Source organism: Gigantopelta aegis, chromosome 2 (genome assembly GCF_016097555.1).
Source record: "Gigantopelta aegis isolate Gae_Host chromosome 2, Gae_host_genome, whole genome shotgun sequence".
NCBI lineage: Eukaryota > Metazoa > Mollusca > Gastropoda > Neomphalida > Peltospiridae > Gigantopelta > Gigantopelta aegis.
Genome location: NC_054700.1, coordinates 34240919 through 34260232, shown reverse-complemented (window position 1 = coordinate 34260232; position 19314 = coordinate 34240919). Strand labels below are relative to the sequence as shown.

General features: G+C 36.4%; 1 protein-coding gene across 2 annotated transcripts; it reads right to left on the bottom strand.

Annotated features, from left to right (window-relative positions):
• Window positions 1-2257: 2257 nt before the first annotated feature.
• LOC121384226 (stabilizer of axonemal microtubules 2-like) lies at window positions 2258-18249 on the bottom strand. Of its 2 annotated transcripts, XM_041514523.1 has the most exons (6): window positions 18068-18249; window positions 9649-9825; window positions 9039-9151; window positions 7458-7544; window positions 5317-6292; window positions 2258-2563 (listed from the first exon to the last, which is right to left on the bottom strand). In XM_041514523.1, exons 1-6 carry the CDS (start codon window positions 18103-18105, stop codon window positions 2557-2559), a joined length of 1398 nt encoding a protein of 465 aa, XP_041370457.1. In that variant the 5' UTR covers window positions 18106-18249; the 3' UTR covers window positions 2258-2556. The 2 variants fall into 2 exon arrangements, with proteins under 2 accessions (XP_041370457.1, XP_041370449.1); XM_041514515.1 differs by having other exon boundaries at window positions 2258-6292.
• Window positions 18250-19314: the final 1065 nt, after the last annotated feature.

Genomic DNA, 19314 nt, shown 5'->3' with positions numbered 1-19314 from the left:
AACTATTCAGGGTTTCTTTTTTCAATGGAATGTATTTTGCCGTGGACATTTTCTTAATTGCAGGAGTTGGTCACGTCAGAATTAATAGGTGTGTACAGGGCAAAGACGAGACATTCGAATCTAATCTCCAGTTCCCCCCTTGCCCACCCGGACAGAGTAGACTGGCGTCAGCTGGTGTGTGCAAGTGCACATTTTTAGACTACTGCAGACTCGACAGTCGAGTCGTGTTAATTGGCATTATAAGTGACTGTATCATGCATTTAAAAAATAAACAGATAATTTTCTACAGCACATTTGATCATCAAAGTCTCTATAAAGTCTAATACAAAACAAAACCAGAACTATACAAATCAAATAAAACACAAAAATTATTCAGATTTTTATTTATTTATTGTGAAATAGTATACAAAGATAAATGAATTACATATAATAATGGGGGAATTTTTTTTATCACAGTCATTAATATTCTGTAACCAACGATCATTATACTAGTATGTTGACAAAATAATGTCAAATTATACATACACATACATATGGGGTATCTATGCATAGAATTATGTCTGAAAAAAAGCATTTACTACATTTTCTTGTTCACAAACATTTAACTCATAATTAAATACCCACTGTAGCTGTTTTTATGCCAGTGTAAACAAAATATTAGCAAAAATATGTTGTTTTCATTAAAAAAAACCTAAATCAGTTTACCATATATAATAACTTGTCCAAAGACTGACCTCGATCTCCCATGGTAACCTGTTACTTTTCTTATTAAAACATGCAAAATGATTAAGAAAATATATATGGAATAACATATTCTATCTCATTTGTAGTGCTTTGTAAAACAGATTAATCACTATATACATGCAGCAATGATTGAAAAATGGCACTCAAATACAAAAATTGTGATCGCTCATTTAAAAAGATGTTTTAAATGTTAATGCCAGATTTGTATTTCAAAGCCATTCTGGGGATATGGTATCAAACAGATATTAGATCCCCACCTCATTAAATCAGGTAGGATTAATTGTTTCTTAATAAATTGTTTATTGTATACACCAATTACGATGGAAATATGTTTTACGTCCTCCTAAGTTAATAAATTTTGAAGTCCTTAGGTTTACAGTTGTATCAGTTTCATGATCCAAGTTGCCATTTCATATAGTATGCAGTATGCTATATAGAATGGTGCCTTGGCTTGCATAGATGTAGTTGTTTATGCTTCAAATCCCCCCTCCCCTCACCCCCCCCCCCCCAAAAAAAACCCCCACACCTTTGCAATAAGTCTGACGGTTGTTGAAACGAGAGCTCAAATGTGTTCTTGTGTGCCACTTCTAAGTATTAAACTATAATTATTCAGCTACAAGCTCTATAGTCCTGCATATAGGTCTCCATGATAATTACTAGGTAAATGTGTATTAACTCTGTAATAAAACATGTTTCTTAGTAACTGTATACAACTGATAATCCACACGAAATGGTATCCAGATATCCCCCAAAATGAAACCCGTATTAGATTGCCTGTTGCCTTTTGTATGGAATTGGGCAAACACAATATCAAAGAAGGTATCGGTCAATTATATTACCGGGTAATACATGTACACCAAAAATTACAAAAGTAATGGGAAAATAAAATACACGTCTTAAAAACAATCAACAACAAAATGTGTTTTGTGATACTACATTAATTTTAACTGCTTAAAATAAATTAAAATAAACATACCTCCAAAAAATTTTGTTGTTTTTAATTTGTATATAAAAAATAACAAGTATTAAAAAAATGTTTAAGAAAAACAGATCCGTAGAAGTATCCATTATTAAATAGAAAAAAAAGAAAAAAATTATCTGTTAAAAACAATCACCATAAAATATATTTAGGGATACTTCACTTGTTTTTATTACTAACATTTTCATGCCATGAAGAAACCTTAAACAAGTTTTAAAATCAATTATCATGTGTTTTTAAAAATATGTACAACAGCAGTAATTGATAAAATACTTTCCATATTAATTGTGACAATATGTCATAGTAAAAGGTGAAGAAAAAACCCCCAAACAAAACAAACACTAGTATTCCAATGCAATACATATTCATGATTCATGCTAAAATAAAATAATATAGTTTAGCACAAATATTTAAGCTTTTTGGCAACTAAAGAGATAAAAAAAATAGTTTTCAAAAAACAGAAAAGAAAAAAATATTGCTTTCAGTCATGTTGGTCCTCACCGAAACGTATAAAATATGAGAACCATTTAAACATACTGGTATTAAAGCTTTTTTTTTATTCCTGTTAAGGGTATACAATGCTGTGATTAAAATACTGTCAGGAGGGTATATGTTATGGTTACAATACTGTGAGAAAAGTGTACAATGTTATAGTGACAATACTGTGAAGAAAGTGTATAATGCTATGGTTACAATACTCTGAGAAGGATGTATAATGCTACAATGAACACTGTGAAGAGGGTATAATGCTATGATAAAATACATCATCATCTTCTGTAGCGACCAATCATCAAAGCAAAGCATCAACAGGAAGTTGTGACCCGGTGGCATATTCAAGTACTGGCAAAACAAAATGGGACACTCATTTCAAAACATGAACATACAGTGACCAAATGACATAATTACTTTATTACATGTTGAATTGCACCATTAACATCATTTCTATTTTTCCCTTGATTTTTTACTTTATTTTTGCAGTGTTCCATTTACAATAAAGGTTTCCCCATGAAAAGATGTTTCGATACACATTCAAGAACAATTGACATCAGATTTTAGAGATTTCCCCCGAAAAGATCACATGATGAGGGAGACCACCTTCTTTCAGACAGAATGACACTAGACCATTTGTAACAATACATAAAGTATATCTTAATGTAATATCCACAACCCATACCTAAAATGGGATTGAAAACCCCCCAAAAGAAACACAATGAACAGATCCCCTCCCATCCTCCAAAACCAAACACTATACCCACACTAAGCCTATGCACACAGAAATGTTTTATCACACTCACTAAAGAATTCGTAATAATATTCCACCAACAAAAACTAACAGTAATCCCTGTCTAGTGTTAACCGATACATTCAAAGGGGGATCATTCAAAATGAGATTTTAACCACTGGACTCCACACCTATGTCAAAATATCACACCAACATTTTGAATCTGGTCATAATGCTGTTGACACACCTAGCTAACCAAAGTCATGCTCAACAATATAATATACTGGTATGCAAAAACCCAACATTCTAAACCATGATCTATACCAGTCATGAAGAGGTAACTAAACAACACTGACTCCCATTACCAGCATTATCTTCTCTCGTAAATGTATCTGGAAGTACTGTTGTCAAACAAATATATAGTCGTTGAATATATAGCTCAACTAACCTCTTGCTTTTGTTGTTACTATAGCAGCAGAAATGCCATCTACTTTGGTTTGGCAAATATTACATGCAAGTATTTGAAGAAAAAATGGTGCATATTTTCTAAGAAAAGATGTTTTATGTGTGAATGTATAAATAATATTAGAGATGTACAGACTAATATTAAAAGAAACAAGACTTTTCTTTACCAAATGGCTAACAATATGTGGTTGTTTCAGATTTGTTAATCAATTAAAATCCTTGATTTCCATTATAACATGGCACAACAACATTACAATCAAAATCTGAATTGTTTTGATCACATACATATCCATATTCATATTAAATATATCCAATAAATAAATATATAAATAAACAAATGTTTGTATATAAACATTAATATTACAACAAAGTCAGTAATACTGACTGTTTATGGAAATAAAACAATTCTTAGGATGATTTACTTTACGATATTTAAGATTGCAGACGAAAACAAATGGGTAAAAATGGAAACATCAAAACAAACAAAGGAAAACAACTATGGCTGCCATTAACATACCACCAATTCTGTTACAAAAATTATTCTTAGAACATGATTTAGTCCTTGTAAATTGTTTGAACTTTTATGAATCTGGAGTGTATTACTTTAAAATTTTTGTAATGGTGATTTAGTGAGGTCAGTGGGTTGGGTAATGAAGTACAATAGGAAGCTGAAAAACAGTAATATCAGAAAACGTCTCCCAAAAATGGACAATCAGAAACATTAGCCTAACTGTCAAAATGAAAACACATTTTTGAAAACACAAGCTTTTATACATATAATTTGATAAACATTTTACATTAACAGGCTAGAACGTGATGCCAAAAATAGAACTGGCAGATTCAATGATGTGAATGGACTGCCCAGTGATTCTCTAATTATTTTGCCCTTTTTTGGTTCTTTGTTTAATCACCTTAACCATCATTTTGCTGAAATAACAATTATCCTCTATGTACAGCCTTACATATTCAACCAATATTTTAAACTATTTTTGAACCTGGTGCTCACAAAAACACCAAACACCATGCTCCGCTAGTATCTAATTGTGGTTATTGTGCTATAATCACACAGAAAGTACATGATTAACAAATAAATGAAAAAAAAAGACTTGTGTCTATGACAACGCTCTCAGAGACATTCCACATGAAGCACTGTGTGTTTTGACAATGAGGGTTTTGGCTGCTATGCGTGTGAAAGCCATATATACTGGACAACAAAAGAAATGCATATATTAATTAAGTTTTCTTTATTTTTAATTATTCAATATGAATCACATTAGTTTTTGTGTCTGTTAAAATTATCAATGTCTTCAGGGCCGTAGCTAGGATTTTTTGTTTGGGGGGGGGGGGGGGGGCAACTGAGTAGTTAATAGTCTAAAACTCCTTTTCTTTAAGTTTCTATAATGCTTTCCAATTTTTTTTCTTGCCCCCATGCTTGCTACAGCCCTGGTCTTGTCAGCATTCCAGGCCCAGCTTGACAGTCTGTTTAACGAACTGACTGTATCATGAAAAAATATATAGATTCACATATATGCGTTTCTTTTATTGTTAATTATATTTCATGTATAGATTTTTATTATATGAAGTTTGCTACTAATTATATACAAAACACTATTTTTACACAGAAGTTTAAACTAATAAAGTAGGCTACATAATTATGTAAATATTTTTTTTTAAATTCATAAATGGAATGTGGAATAAACTGGATGTGAAAATTACACATCTGAAGCAGAAAGTTTTGTTTTTTAAATGTTCTGTGAATAATCTTATTTTAAATGGCACGCTAGTGGTGGTATTACAATAGGTTGATCAACTTCTCTTTAAGCATTAAGCAAGAGTACCTTTTTTTGTTTTTGGTTTATAATAATTAATAACAGGAAAGAAAACATATTATGCCACCATGGCTTGCCTTTGGACTGTAGGTAGCTTGTTTATCGGTGCGACAGTTTCGTAAACCGGCCGGTAGACTTTGTGGCCTCGGGGATCTGTTTCAATGTAAGAGTACCCTGAAGCCTGGGTATTGAGGATCGCCGCGGGACAGGGCCCGATGTATTTGGGCGTGTACTCCATCCTGTACATCGTGCCGTCATCGAAGGGGGCGTCGCTGCGAATTGCGTTGCTGTCTGGTTTAAAGCTCTTGAGACTCTGGCACCTGGGGTGGGCGATGTAGTGCGCCTTCTGTGTGGACATGCCCTCGAATGGAGCCAGGTTCGGACTGTACTCGGGCTTCATCATGGGCCGAGGGCGTCCGCCCAGGTCCCACGGCTGGTAATCCGTTGAGTAGTTGGTGACTCCGTCGAAGGCGCCGGGCAGCCTCTGGGTGGCGGAGGCGGGCCGGCGGGCCACGTGGGGCTGTAGCGGGTACTGCTTGTATGCGATGTTGTGCGTAGTCTTCATATCCATGTCTCCCTCAGGCTTCTTGTACTCGTCCGCGGCCCGCGCGTACGGCCGCTCCATGGGCCACTTGCGATAGTCATTCCTGAACGTTGTCAGATCCTCGAGCGGGGCGTCGGACCGGTACGCCTCAGTGGATGGCTTGCAGGTGTCGGCCTTGTTGCCCGGACAACCCTGGTAGTCCTTCTTGAAGGTGGTCATCCCGTCCAGTGGGATTCCCGAAGGCCGGTACACCTCCTGTGGTTTGCTGAACTTGGCCTGAAGCGGGTGTTTAATGTACGCATCTCGATAACCCGTGGCCGAGTCGAACGGACTGTCCGATACCTTGACGGCTTCTTTCGGCTTCATGCTCTGTCTGGGAGGCTGGCAGAAGTACCTTTTGTAGTCATTTGTGAACGTGCTGATTCCCCGAAATTCGTCCTGTGGTGGCATCCATGCTGGCTGCTCATGCTTCTTTGGACGGCCATCCAGGGTCCACTTCTGATAATCAGCTGGAAAAAAGCAAATATTGATTAGATTATTTTGTGTATGTATGTATGTATGTATGTATGTATGTATGTATGTATGTAAATGCATGCATGCATGTCTGTCCCAGTGGGTTAATGGCTATTTGTTAATGAATAGTACCAGAGAACACAGTGTAGAGGCCACTAGGGTTGCAGAAAATACTAGTCCACTCGCTAAATGCGTAAAAATTATCATGGATAAGTTTAAAAATGTAACCACCAGTTTGACTGGCGATCTCCTTTTTGAGAAAGACGTCTGTATTTTTTCCCCAACTGTTTGTTGTTTGTCTGACACAGAATAAATGAATCTGTATGCTTATGAAGTACAATATAGTTTTCTCTTTCTTACTGCAGTATATGTTGTGTAACTTACAACTAAGCTGTATAGCTTTAACTTAAAACATATTGTAGATCATCAAAGTTTTGCAAACAAGAAGACATTGCGAAAACTGTGAATGAATAATGCTTGTAATACTTTATTCACATAATAATATGATGATTTTGCTACAAGTAAAACACATTTAACTTTTTTGTTTTTAAAACTTTATTGCATTATTACTGTGTCATTCAGTTAACAGAAACCCATACAAAAGCTATTTGGATTCATCATAGATTGTTGCATTGTGATCATTAGTAAACTGTACAGCTGTTGGGTCTTCAGACTCCAGTTCAGATCTGAGCAAGCAAAACCCACAAACACCAGCCTGCATACCTATTTTTTTGTCTTTCAACAGTTGTATAATACTTGTAAGCATCCACTTCCACGATGAAACACCGTAAATGCAACTGGAGTGAGCTAATTATTTTTGTCTGGGAGTGGCAGTCCTCTATGAGGCAGAGAAATGAAATCTCCAGTAAAGAATCTCGGGAGTGGCTATCCTCCTACAGACGCGACACCAGATAGAGATTCATGGAATCAACCACTGTTTTGTCATATACCCATTCGTCTGCATTGTGCAGAAATATGGCCCAGTTCATGTATTACGGTTTTGTCATCCAGATTTGATTAATAGCTAATGTCACAATACTTTTTGTGTAAGCTATATCTGTCCTTGCAATACTTTCTACATGCAGTTTGGGCTGGTGTTTTGCTTCTCTCCTCTCCTTCCCCTCCCCCTCCACACCCACCTAATTAGTTTCCATTACTTACATTTGTAGGTGGGTTCTCCTTCAAACTTGCTGGGAACCTGATGTTGGCCCTCACGTTTTATAGCCTTGGCAGGAGTGGCATATTTTCCTGATGGCATGAATGAAAAGAAAAAATTATCAATATTAACAGAATTAAAAACCAACACAACAACCACTAGGTTAAGTACTCCACGAGGGGCGGGATTTAACTCACTTTTGGTCGAGCGCTTGTCTGAGGTGCTTGGGTCAAAGGATCAAACCACCTTGGTGGACCCATTGAATGTTTTTTTCCCTGTCCCAAACGACTGGTTTATCAAAGACTGACCTGTCTGGTAAAATGCATATAAAAGATCCCTTACTCCTGATGGGTTTCCTCTCAACACTATGTGTGAGAATCACCAAATGTTGGATCTTCAAAGAAAGAAGTGTTTTATTTAACGACGCACTCAACACATTTTATTTATGGTTATATGGCATCAGACATATGGTTAAGGACCACACAGATTTTGAGAGGAAACCCGCTGTCGCCACAACATGGGCTACCCTTCCGATTAGCAGCAAGGGATCTTTTATTTGCACTTCCCGTTTGATCTTCAACTGCTGATTCATAAATCAGTGTGCTCTAAACTCGAAAGTGTGGTCAGTAAACAAAACAAATTTTTACCTTTTTATACTGCTTAATACAGGTCAGTTTATACCATATTAGATCATTTGGGAGAATAATAATGTGGCCTCTTAGCACAGGTAACTGTACAGGTGGCCACTAGAGCCGGCCGGGGCAGACATACTCAAAACCTCTGTGGTAGATGAGCATGTTAAAAACTTACGCAACTAGAGCCGGTTTGAATGTACATATAACACTATCTAAAACAAGTGGAATATGATGATTATGCAGTTGGATGGTTAAAGTACTACAGGGGACAACTTACTAATACATATTTTCAGGCGATATTTTGTCAGGTCATTTGGAAAGTTAACTGGCTGTGTGAGCCTATCTTTAAAGCCAATGGCTATAGGTTCTAATGGACCAAATCAATTCCTATTGCCAATAATGTTAACGTTTACTAATAAAACTGATATAAGCAGCGTATCAACACACCCAGGAAGTACAGCAATATACACATAACATTTAAGAGATTTAATTAATGTTTCTATTAGCAAACATAATTTTTGCTGAAAATTGTAGTTCCATTTTTGGGGGTACCCTGCATTAGTTTCAACCTCTGGTATACACTGCATAACAACTGTATAACAAATAAAAGTGTATTTATTTATTGTCAGTGGATAATAGTATTTGCACAAATAATCAATGTCACATATTACTACCAATCACAGCCACAGCTTTTTTACTCTGTAAATATTTGATGGTGCACCTCGAACTTTGACACAGAACTCTCTTTGGTACCATATAACCTTTACTAACTGCTACAAATTAGACCTGGCTATAGATTTCTGAAGCTATCTTAGTGCTACGATATTGTAAAAACAGCCACAGGCTATGATGTCACTACATGGTACACCATAGTGTCATCATAGCCTACAACGGTTTTACGATATCATAGTGCTAAGATAGCTTCAAAAATACGTGTTCAGGTTAACAAACCTGGGTAGTCTCTGACGTAGGATGTCAAATGATCCTGTTCACCATCGGGTGTGCGGTAGACATCAGGCTGGTGCAGGTGAGGCTTCACCACTGGGTAGGCGATGTAGTCAACCCTGAAATCATCATTTAAACAAATGTTAAACGAAAAGAAAAGTAACAAAACAAATTATTAAATGTCAACTGTGTTACACAGTGTAATAATACTTTAACAAACAAATGTTAAACGAAAAGAAAAATCACGCTTATTACTATCTTCACATATACAAAAATTATCAAGTATCATTCTGTTGCTGCCATTTCCACATTTCTTGATACACAGACAACAACTGAGCTAAGTCAGCCACACCAAACAGAAAAAGGTTTGCTAGACCGGTTTATGTGGCTTTGTGTTAAACCAAATTACCACATGGGTACCAGTGAAATAATTTTCAAACCATCCATTAAAAAAAAAAAAAAAAAAAAAAAAAAAAATTGTGCTTCATTCCCCTGGAACAATTCAAAAGATAAAGGTTTTCTAATTATCAGTCAGTACCAGGATACGACCCCAGCACCTACCAGCTGTAAATTGGATTTCTTAACAACTGAGCAAAAGCTATCTAAGTGTACCTACCTGTTTGTAGTTTTGTCTTCCAGTGGTACATCTCCGCGGACGGCATCTTGCACCGGCTTAAAGCTTTTCACGGGCTGAAAGCAGTGCTCTCGGTATGTGGTTTTATACTCAGACAGCATGCACGGCCTGTCATTGTAGCCAGTTTGCACATACGGTCGGTGTGGACAGCGATGCCGTCTGAAAGTACAAAACAACAAACATGTTCAATAACTTACCAAAAACATTTGATAACTTTACAAAATAAGATGTAAATTAATAAAGGTCATGGCACTAGGTTTATTGACATTTAAGCAAACGTACTAGGGTGACACTCAATAATCGATATATGCATTCATAGTCATCAAACAAAAATATTTCAACAGCAACCTGTAATTAATTATACAATCTTAAGCTGCTTTCACAAGCACATGGCATCCAGTGCAAACTGTATGTGAACGACTGTACTGAATATCATTCGACAGATATCAAGAAAACCCCCACATACCGCACACCAGATGCTGTGTGCTTTTAATTCTAAAAGCATCATACAAAGGTGGCTTTGAATTGGGATATACCGAATAACTATAATGGAAAATTTAAAACCAATTTGGTGGACCTGCCAAAAGTAGGCAGTTACATTGAATTGTAACTAGTAATCAATATGCAGTAAATAAAGACTAATGGCAGAAATGCAAATTCTTTATCTCGGTTGTTCCAGTAGCTATTAATTATGTTAATTAAAGTTAATACCAATCATTGTGTGTGTGTGTGTGTGTGTGTGTGTGTGTGTGTGTGCGTGTACGTAATTTTATAAAATTTAATACAGTTTTTTTTAAAGTTTGACTCTCCCTACGCCACTGATACCAATTCATTGGTTCAGGACTTCAAATGTTGCACCGGCCTCGGTGGTGTTGTGGTTAGGCCATCGGTCTACAGGCTGGTAGGAGCTGGGTTTGGATCCCAGTCGTGGCATGGGATTTTTAATCCAGATACCGACTCCAAACCCCGAGTGAGTGCTCCGCAAGGCTCAATGGGTAGGTGTAAACCACTTGCACCGACCAGTATCCATAACTGGTTCAACAAAGGCCATGGTTTGTGCTATCCTGCCTGTGGGAAGCGCAAATAAAAGATCCCTTGCTGCTAATCGGAAAGAGTAGCCCATGTAGTGGCGACAGCGGGTTTTCTCTCAAAAATCTGTGTGGTCCTTAACCATATGTCTGACGCCATATAACCGTAAATAAAATGTGTTGAGTGCGTCATTAAATAACACATTTCTTTCTTTTTTTCAAATGTTGCAAGAGACTCAGTCTGTTTAATCATTTTACACTGTCTACAACATGTGCAAATATGCCAGCAAGACTGGATATATGTGAACTCACAGTCCGATTTAAACTGTTTCACCCATGCTTGAAGTAGCTTTCTTTTCCCCTAGTAATTTCTACAGTATACCATTACACATAGCATCCATCTTTAGTGAAGTCTATGAGTGAATTTAAAGAATTCAGTTTTCTTGATCTTTTGTAACTTTAATTTTCTAAACTAATTTCCCAAAGCAGGGAGTACTCTACAGAAAATTCTCATTTAAATATAAAAGATTTTTATCAATGCACACACACACTCAAAACACATAATTCAGTCATTTAATGCATCATTAAAATGTAACCTCTTTTAAATTTTCTTTGCAGTTCCCCAGTGAACTTGACAAAGCCCCCAATTTTTTTTATTCAACTCAAAGTTTAGTCAAATATAACATAATATCATATATCTTTTAACAATATCATATGTAATATCAGTGTGTATTTAAATGCACACGTCATTATTATATTAATACAAGTGGTTTGTTGCTTCTAAACAAAATATGCCACCCTGCTTTGTGAATCTTGAGCAGTATGTCAATACGCTTTCTATTGAACTCCCAACAACTGCACAAAGAAGTTGTCAAGGAGCGGCCAATACAAACCCAGTTCTCCACACACAACAGTACACTAAAGGTACTCTAATGAATTTTACACTAAGAAGATCGAATACTAGACTTTAGATTGAAAAAAAAGAAGACGAAAACAACTAATCTAAAGACTTATTTTAAATCAAACCATTCTGCCTAACGATTAATAAAAAAAAACCTATTCTGCATAATGCATAAGATAAGAATGTCTTTTATGAGTGAACAGGTATGAGTTAATCTGAAGAACTGAATGAATGGTATTTTGAATAGATCTGATGGGTCGAATACAGAACCTAACTGAAAATACACAGTATTAATTAGCAGAAGTACACAAGCAATCTATGACTTAAGTTGTGACCGATATAGCTGGAAATGTAACTTTAAAATAGCTCAGGATTTTGTATATTATATACCAGTTATAGTAGGCAACACTGGAATCAGGACATCAAAATACTAGGCTTATGCTAGGATCAGACTGTTAATTGTCATGATGAAGTTGGCTAACTCCAACTTACGACGGGTACGCTCAGATTAACAACGAAATGTTTGTAGAAGACATATATGATGAAAATCGAGTTGTAAGAGTGCTCAAACTAGCAACTGTACAGTCGTAGAAGTCTTGAGAGCAGAAAGTTGGCCAACTTTGTTGTGGCAGTTGGTAGTCTGTGCCTAGCATTAAAGGTTTATTCACAAAATTGAAAGCACCATGTTTCACCACCTTTTATAAATATTTATTTGTGATAAATAACTACAAATTAATTGATACTAAATATAAACTTTGCAAAATCTTCATCATATATCCAATGAAATAGCAGTGACATTCTTTGTCAATTTGGGCGGGATTTAGCTCAGTCAGTTGAATGCTTGCTTGAGGTGCTTGTGTCGCAAGATCGAACCACCTCAGTGGATCCGTTCAACTGACTGGGTTTTTTCTTGTTCCAACCAGTGCACCACAACTTGTCAAAGGCTGTGGTATGTGCTTTCCTGTCTGTGGGAAAGTGCATATAAAAGGTCCCTTTCTGCATTAAGAAAATGTTGCGGGTTTTCTCTATTGACTACAAATCAGAATTACCAAATGTTTGATATCCAATAGCCGATGATTAATATATCAATGTGTTCTAGTGGTGTCGTTAAACAAAACAAACTTTTTCTTTGTCAATGTGGCGACACAATTCAATTTGAAATTGTCATGTCACGCATAAACCTAACACTGACCATTATTAGATTTTCCACTGATGTAAATATATAAAATTTAATAGTTATAATTGAAATTATTTGGTTTGTCTTTTTATGGGCATGTAATTTAAGGTGTAATCTTTATATTCACAACAAAAATGAATATATATTTTTTGTCATGATGTAACTTTGGGACCAATTAAACTGAATAATATTGTGTCAGAAATACAATGAACTCTTCTTTAATATATTACATATCAGAAACAAGATACATTATTATTCAGAAGCTTCTGCCAGGATAACAAAAAATAACACCCAAACAGCACAAAAATATTATTCAAAATGACTTCTCTGAAATTTGTGTAAATAATTTTCCATTTAGGCACCCCAGAAAACATTTCTGAACAAGTTTCTTTCAACCGACCCCCCACCCCCCACCCCCATTCCAGTCAAATGCCATCCCACATGAACAGGCATAAAAGTCATTGTAGTAAATACCAAGGGTAAAATTTAATGCTTGACCCATCAAGCAAGGCGAGTAGAAATTTCTTTGGACAAGTACTGCTACTTAAATACTGCTAATCCTCCAGATCAGTTAGATATATGTTCCAGTATGATTATTATGTGGTCATATTCCAATGTGATTATTATGTGGTCATATTCTAATGTGATTATTATGTGGTCATATTCGAATGTGATTATTATGCAGTCATACTAAGTTGTTTTTATCACTGGAATGACCACAAATACTAGAAACATGGATTCCAACAATAAGGGAGGGGACAACTAGTCTTTTTTTTCATTGGAATTAATAACCATTTTAGACCATTAGTTCTTCGGGGACAATGGATTTATTTCTTAATTTCCACCCCAGCTCACACCCCCGTACTGAGCTGTGTGTTATTCCTGGAGCGGAACTGCCTCTGAAATGCAAACCTGGCATACACATAAATACATCCATTGTTCTGTAGTTAGGGAAAAAGGTAAATCACACACAGAATGTGACTCCAGGCAAGTTATAAAATCTCCTTACCCTGCTGCACATGTTATTAACAAATCAGCATTACTAAAACCTGGACAAAGGCAATCTTTAAGTACCCGAGGCCTACCCACTTCAACAGCAAGAAGTAGCCGACTCGAACTTATCTTGGTTACAGGTAAACTGGAAATGCGGTTCTTCAGTAGTACCTGGTGTTCAGGTAACTGTAAATACCATTTAATATGTTACAAACACAGATTCCATTGCTGCCTTAAGCTCTATAATCCAAGACAAATCAAATATGCATGAGTTTCAACACTACATTTTAACTGCACTAGCTTTGATACGGCAAAGCAAAGGCAAGAATAAAAGAAATATTACATATTTTATTTAATAACCAGCACATTTTAAACTGTGGTTAACTGTTAACATGGGTTTATTATTTTAAATATTTTGTGTAATAACCAGCACATTTTAAACTGTGGTTATCATGGGTTTGACACATATATATGGTAATTATTTAGCGGCATTTCATTACAGTATTTAATTTTTTTTATTATCCACAGAAATTCTGTTACACATTTAATACCTGTCCTAATGCAGGGACAAAGGGACAGGTGGTCTACATGACCCAAGAAAGGTGTTTTTGTTTTTTCAATTTATTAATAAATGACACAAAAGTACTAGTACATAACCTGAAGTAATTATGAAAGTTGACACAAAGTGAGAGAAGAAACTGCCTGTCTTCACATAGACTACCATAACATAAAAAGCAAGGAGTCTTTTATATGTATTTTCCCATATATAATACAGTACATACACACCATGAAAAAATTGAGGGGAATGATTAATGTTTTCCTAACTTAAATTATGGGGAGCCATTTAACATATTTCCATATTGAGCATTGACATTTAATACTGTTGTAGCACTATTTTAAAAATATGTTTTATTATTTTCCTGCTAAGGGGAGCTAAAAATCACTCTCCTTGAACTAGTCTAAGGGGAGTGATGCTGAGCCAGAATGACTGCTCCCCTTAACTAGCAAGGTATGCCTTTTTGTTTAATGGGGGGGGGGGGGGGGGGGGGGGGGAGAGTTAGTTTTGTTTAATGACACCACAAGAGCACATTGATTCATTGATCATCGGCTATTGAATGTCAAACATTTGGTAATTTTTACTTAAAGTCTTAGAGAAGAAATCTGCTAAAAAAAATCCATGAGTAGTAAGGGATCATTTACATGTACCTTCTCATAGACAGGATAGCACATGTCATGGCCTTTGATAAAACAGTTGTGGTGCCCTGGTTGGAACGAGAAATAGCTCAATGAGTCCACTGATGGGAATCGATCCCAGACCAATGTTTAGCTGGAGAATATTCAGGTTTTTTACTGCTCCCACCCCAGTTATTTTAGGATAGGTTTAACCTAATATTATTAGGTTATGACCCTGTGATCCCACCTGAGTCAAATGTTTTACAACTTCTGAACTTTCTCTATACATGCAAGTTGTAGTCCAGTGGGTTCCAGCACATTGTGGTATTGCAGGGAATGAACATGCTGACAGGCTGGCAAAGGAGGGAAGCACAATGGAACAGCCAAGTCATTCAATCTCCTTCAGAACTCACTCGGTCTTGGATCGATCCCCGTCGGTAGGCCCATTGGGCTAATTCTCGTTCCAGCCAGTGCACCACGACTGGTATATCAAAGGCCATGGTATGTGCTATCCTGTCTGTGGAATGGTGCATATAAAAGATCCCTTGCTGCTAATCGAAAATGAAGTGGCGATGGCGGGTTTCCTCTCTCAATATCTGTGTGGTCCGTAACCATATGTCTGTCACCATATAACCGTATATAAAATGTGTTGAGTGCATCGTTAAATAAAACATTTCTTTCTTTCTTTCCTTCACAGAGACAAAAACCATAATTAAGAGAAACTTCTGATGCACCTATACTACAACCAAGGATCCAATCCATCATCTGGAGAGATACCAAGAGACAATAATTTTCAGGCTAAGAACCGGTTACTGCCATCTCAGATCCCATATGTATCGCCTGAAACTGGCAGACACTGATGAATGTCCATGTCAAACAGAACCAGTCCCCAGAGCACATCCTGCAATCCTGCCCCCTCTATGGTGAAGCCAGGATAAAGCACTGGCCGAACGAAGCAACACTGGCTGTCAAGCTTTGGGGTTCCAAAGAAGACTTGACAGAGACAGCATTTTTTATCACCACAACCAGACTCCAAATGTTAAGAATGATCAACTATAGCTTGAACGCAGAAGAAGAAGAAGTTCTACTACTTAAATACATTGTACTTCCAGTATGGCTTGAAGAATATAGCTCAGTGGACTGGCTAAATTTTGTTAAATACATTAGTTTCAATGAAAGAGTCTAGACTGGACGTGTGTGATGCATGTGTCTGAAAATGTATGTAGCCAGCCACAATTAACTAATTGTATATGATTAATATACCCAACATGCAAGCCGCACACAACAGACGCAACAGTCAAACTGCACGCATTCAGTCTATATGAACCTTTAAACAATGATTCAAGCTTAGAATGTAATTCAGTCATTATTCCTAGGCCCAGTGCTATACATATTATTATACAGCTTTTTGACTCTATAAGTTAGTTCAATAGTCAGACATTTGCTCTAAAAGGTTGTGTGCCAGATGGAACAAAAGAAGTACCATATATGAAACAGCTCTGCAAGAATTGTACTACCAAGCTATATCACATTTGACACAGGAATACATCTAGTCAGTGTTTTCCAAATAGGGTGGGACTCCCTCCCTGCCTCACATCAGAGAATTAAAAAACATTCAGTACAGTGAGTCAAATGGCAGTACTATATTTATTAAAAGGATGGAAAGAAAGAAATGTTTTATTTAACGGCACACTCAACACATTTTATTTACGGTTATATGGCGTCAGACATATGGTTAAGGACCACACAGATATTGAGGGAGGAAGCCCGCTGTCGCCACTTCATAAACTACTCTTTTCGATTAGCAGCAAGGGATCTTTTATATGCACATCCCATAGACAGGATAGCACATACCACGGCCTTTGATGTACCAGTCATGGTGCACTGGCTGCAGCAAGAAATGGCCCAATGAGCCCACTGGCGGGGATTGATCCCAAATCGACCGCACATCATGCAAGCGCTTTACCACTGGGCTACATCCTGCCCCTATTTATTAAAAGTGATAAAACAATGTACTTTAAAAAATATAGTAATTTGTTGTTAAATTTTGTTTTATTACAATAATTCTAAAAAGGAACTTCCAGAATTGATCAAATGACGAGGCAGAAGGCAATAGTTTTGTATATCCACCACCCACTGCATAGAAGAAAGATTAAAACAGCCCTGTCATGCATAAAATAATAAATAGTGACTACATCCCACCCACATGTGATCGACTGTAGAATAGACCTACTGTTATCATGTTTCAACATAATTTGTGTTCAATAACAAAAAATATTACACTGGGACTGAAATGTGTGTGTGTGGATACCCTAAACCTTACATTGTTCAATGAAAGCTGGAAAAGATTGCATGGATTAGACAGCTTAGAAAATACAAGCAGGGTTTCTGCCAGAGGGTAAAATGGGTATGGCGCCATACCCACATTTTTTTGTAGACTTTATTTTTTTAAGTTAACATTTTGATAAAAATTATTTACTCTTATCATTACTGTATGATTTTCTTAACCATACCCCTAACCTTAACCCATTTTCTTTATGGGGTAGGTCCACCCATACCCACTGTTGATTGTATTTCCATTCATTTCCATAGCACCATACCCAAAAAAATCTTTATGCCAGGAACACTGACAAGGTAGACAGCTTTATCAAGGAAAATAGCTGATGGTCATCTTCACCATTGTTGTTATTTTAAAGGGGGGGGGGGGGGGGGGGGGAGAGTTAAAAATATCCCCAAATTTTACTCAATTTTCTTTTCTTCTTTGTTTAGTTTAGATATAAGCCCTATGTCATATACTTCAGTAGTAAAACAAAATTTTATATTTTGTGTACATACACCATGCGGTTTATTTTGTCAGTATCGCTAAAAAAAAAAAAAAATAATAATAACGATAAGAAAGGGGATGCGGGGACCGGGTGATTATAAATCATTATTACATGTAATCATTAATTTTAAAAACAAAATAGTTGACTTTGGTTTCTATTTAACACTGCTGACAACATACAAATCCGTTGCACACCTTTAAATAGTCTAGTCTGCACTACTTAATAAGCCGATACGACACGAATATACGTCTATACATGTCTCTCATTCATTGCAATAAAATAATATTTTAACAACATAACTTACCCACATGTGCAAATCTCACATATACACTTCTTAGTCATTTTAGTTTAATACGAGAAAAATATACGGCTACCCAGATGTTGATGATTTTAAATATAAATCTAATGTTACATCAACGACAAAGTTATGAATAGGAAGACGGGTGGTAACCGAGCAAAACAAGTCTCCAAGCAGACAACATCGACTGTTTATTAAAAATGGCCGATGGCAACAAGCACGCCCACTTGTAAGGGGTGTTACTCTGTATTACAAATTTAATATTTATGTTTATGAAAGAAATTCATCAGTATATTATATATAAATCATAAAATATAAATTGTGTATAAATATACCTGACAAATATAAAAAAAGCAAAGTGTTATTATTTTTCAATACCACTAGGTTGACGTATATATTTACCTCTACAGATTATAGAATGACCCAAAAATGATCGGAACTTATCGTTATTTTCCGATATACCTAGTTCGTATCATTTCGGTAAAATACACCGACGTTTTCCGTTGTTAGTCGAGTTTCCAAGAGACAATACACTTAAATATATTTAACCCAAACACAAACACTATAAATTATAAATAAAACAAAAAACACAACTACTACTACTATGCTAGTCTACATGGTTTCCTTCTACTAAATTAGCCTAGCTACTTCTTACTAGGCTTCAACTACTAGGCAAATTATAAGCCTACTACTAAGTATTACCAGGGGCGGGACGTAGCCCAGTGGTAATTTTAAGCGCTCGCTTGATGCGAGGTCGATTTCTCGGTCCAGCAAGCGTACCACGACTGGTATATCAAAGGCTGTGGCATGTGCTATCCTGTCTGTGGGATGGTGCATATAAAAGATCCTTCGCTACTAATAAATTAAGAAACAGTTTTACGTGCTTATACACCACTGTTTCAAGCACGCCTGTTACTAATGGAAAAATGTAGCTGCTTTATAATGTAGGCCTACTGTTACAGATCAAGTTTGACTTGCATGGCGATTTACCCATTTTTGACGGAGTTGTGGTCCTTGAACTTAGGAGATGTCAAAATTTGTTTTCTGGACTTTTTGTCCCCCCCCCCCCCCCCCCCCAGTTCTAAGGTCTTGAGATTTTGTGTATAGCTTTATAATGCAGGCCCCTGCTGTTACAGATCAAGTTTGACTTTCAATGCAAATTACCCATTTTTGATGGAGTTATGGCCTTTGAATTTAGGAAATGTGAAAATTTGTTTTCCGGACTTTTTAAAAATATATTTCTCGTTCCAACC

Coding starts and splice junctions, on each gene's coding strand:
- LOC121384226 (XM_041514515.1), bottom strand. CDS start 18,105: ATGACTAAGAAGTGTATATGTGAGATTTGCACATGTGG. Junction 9,826..18,067: donor TGTGAGATTTGCACATGTGG/GTAAGTTATGTT, acceptor TTGTACTTTCAG/ACGGCATCGCTGTCCACACC. Junction 7,545..9,038: donor CTACGTCAGAGACTACCCAG/GTTTGTTAACCT, acceptor TCATGCCATCAG/GAAAATATGCCACTCCTGCC.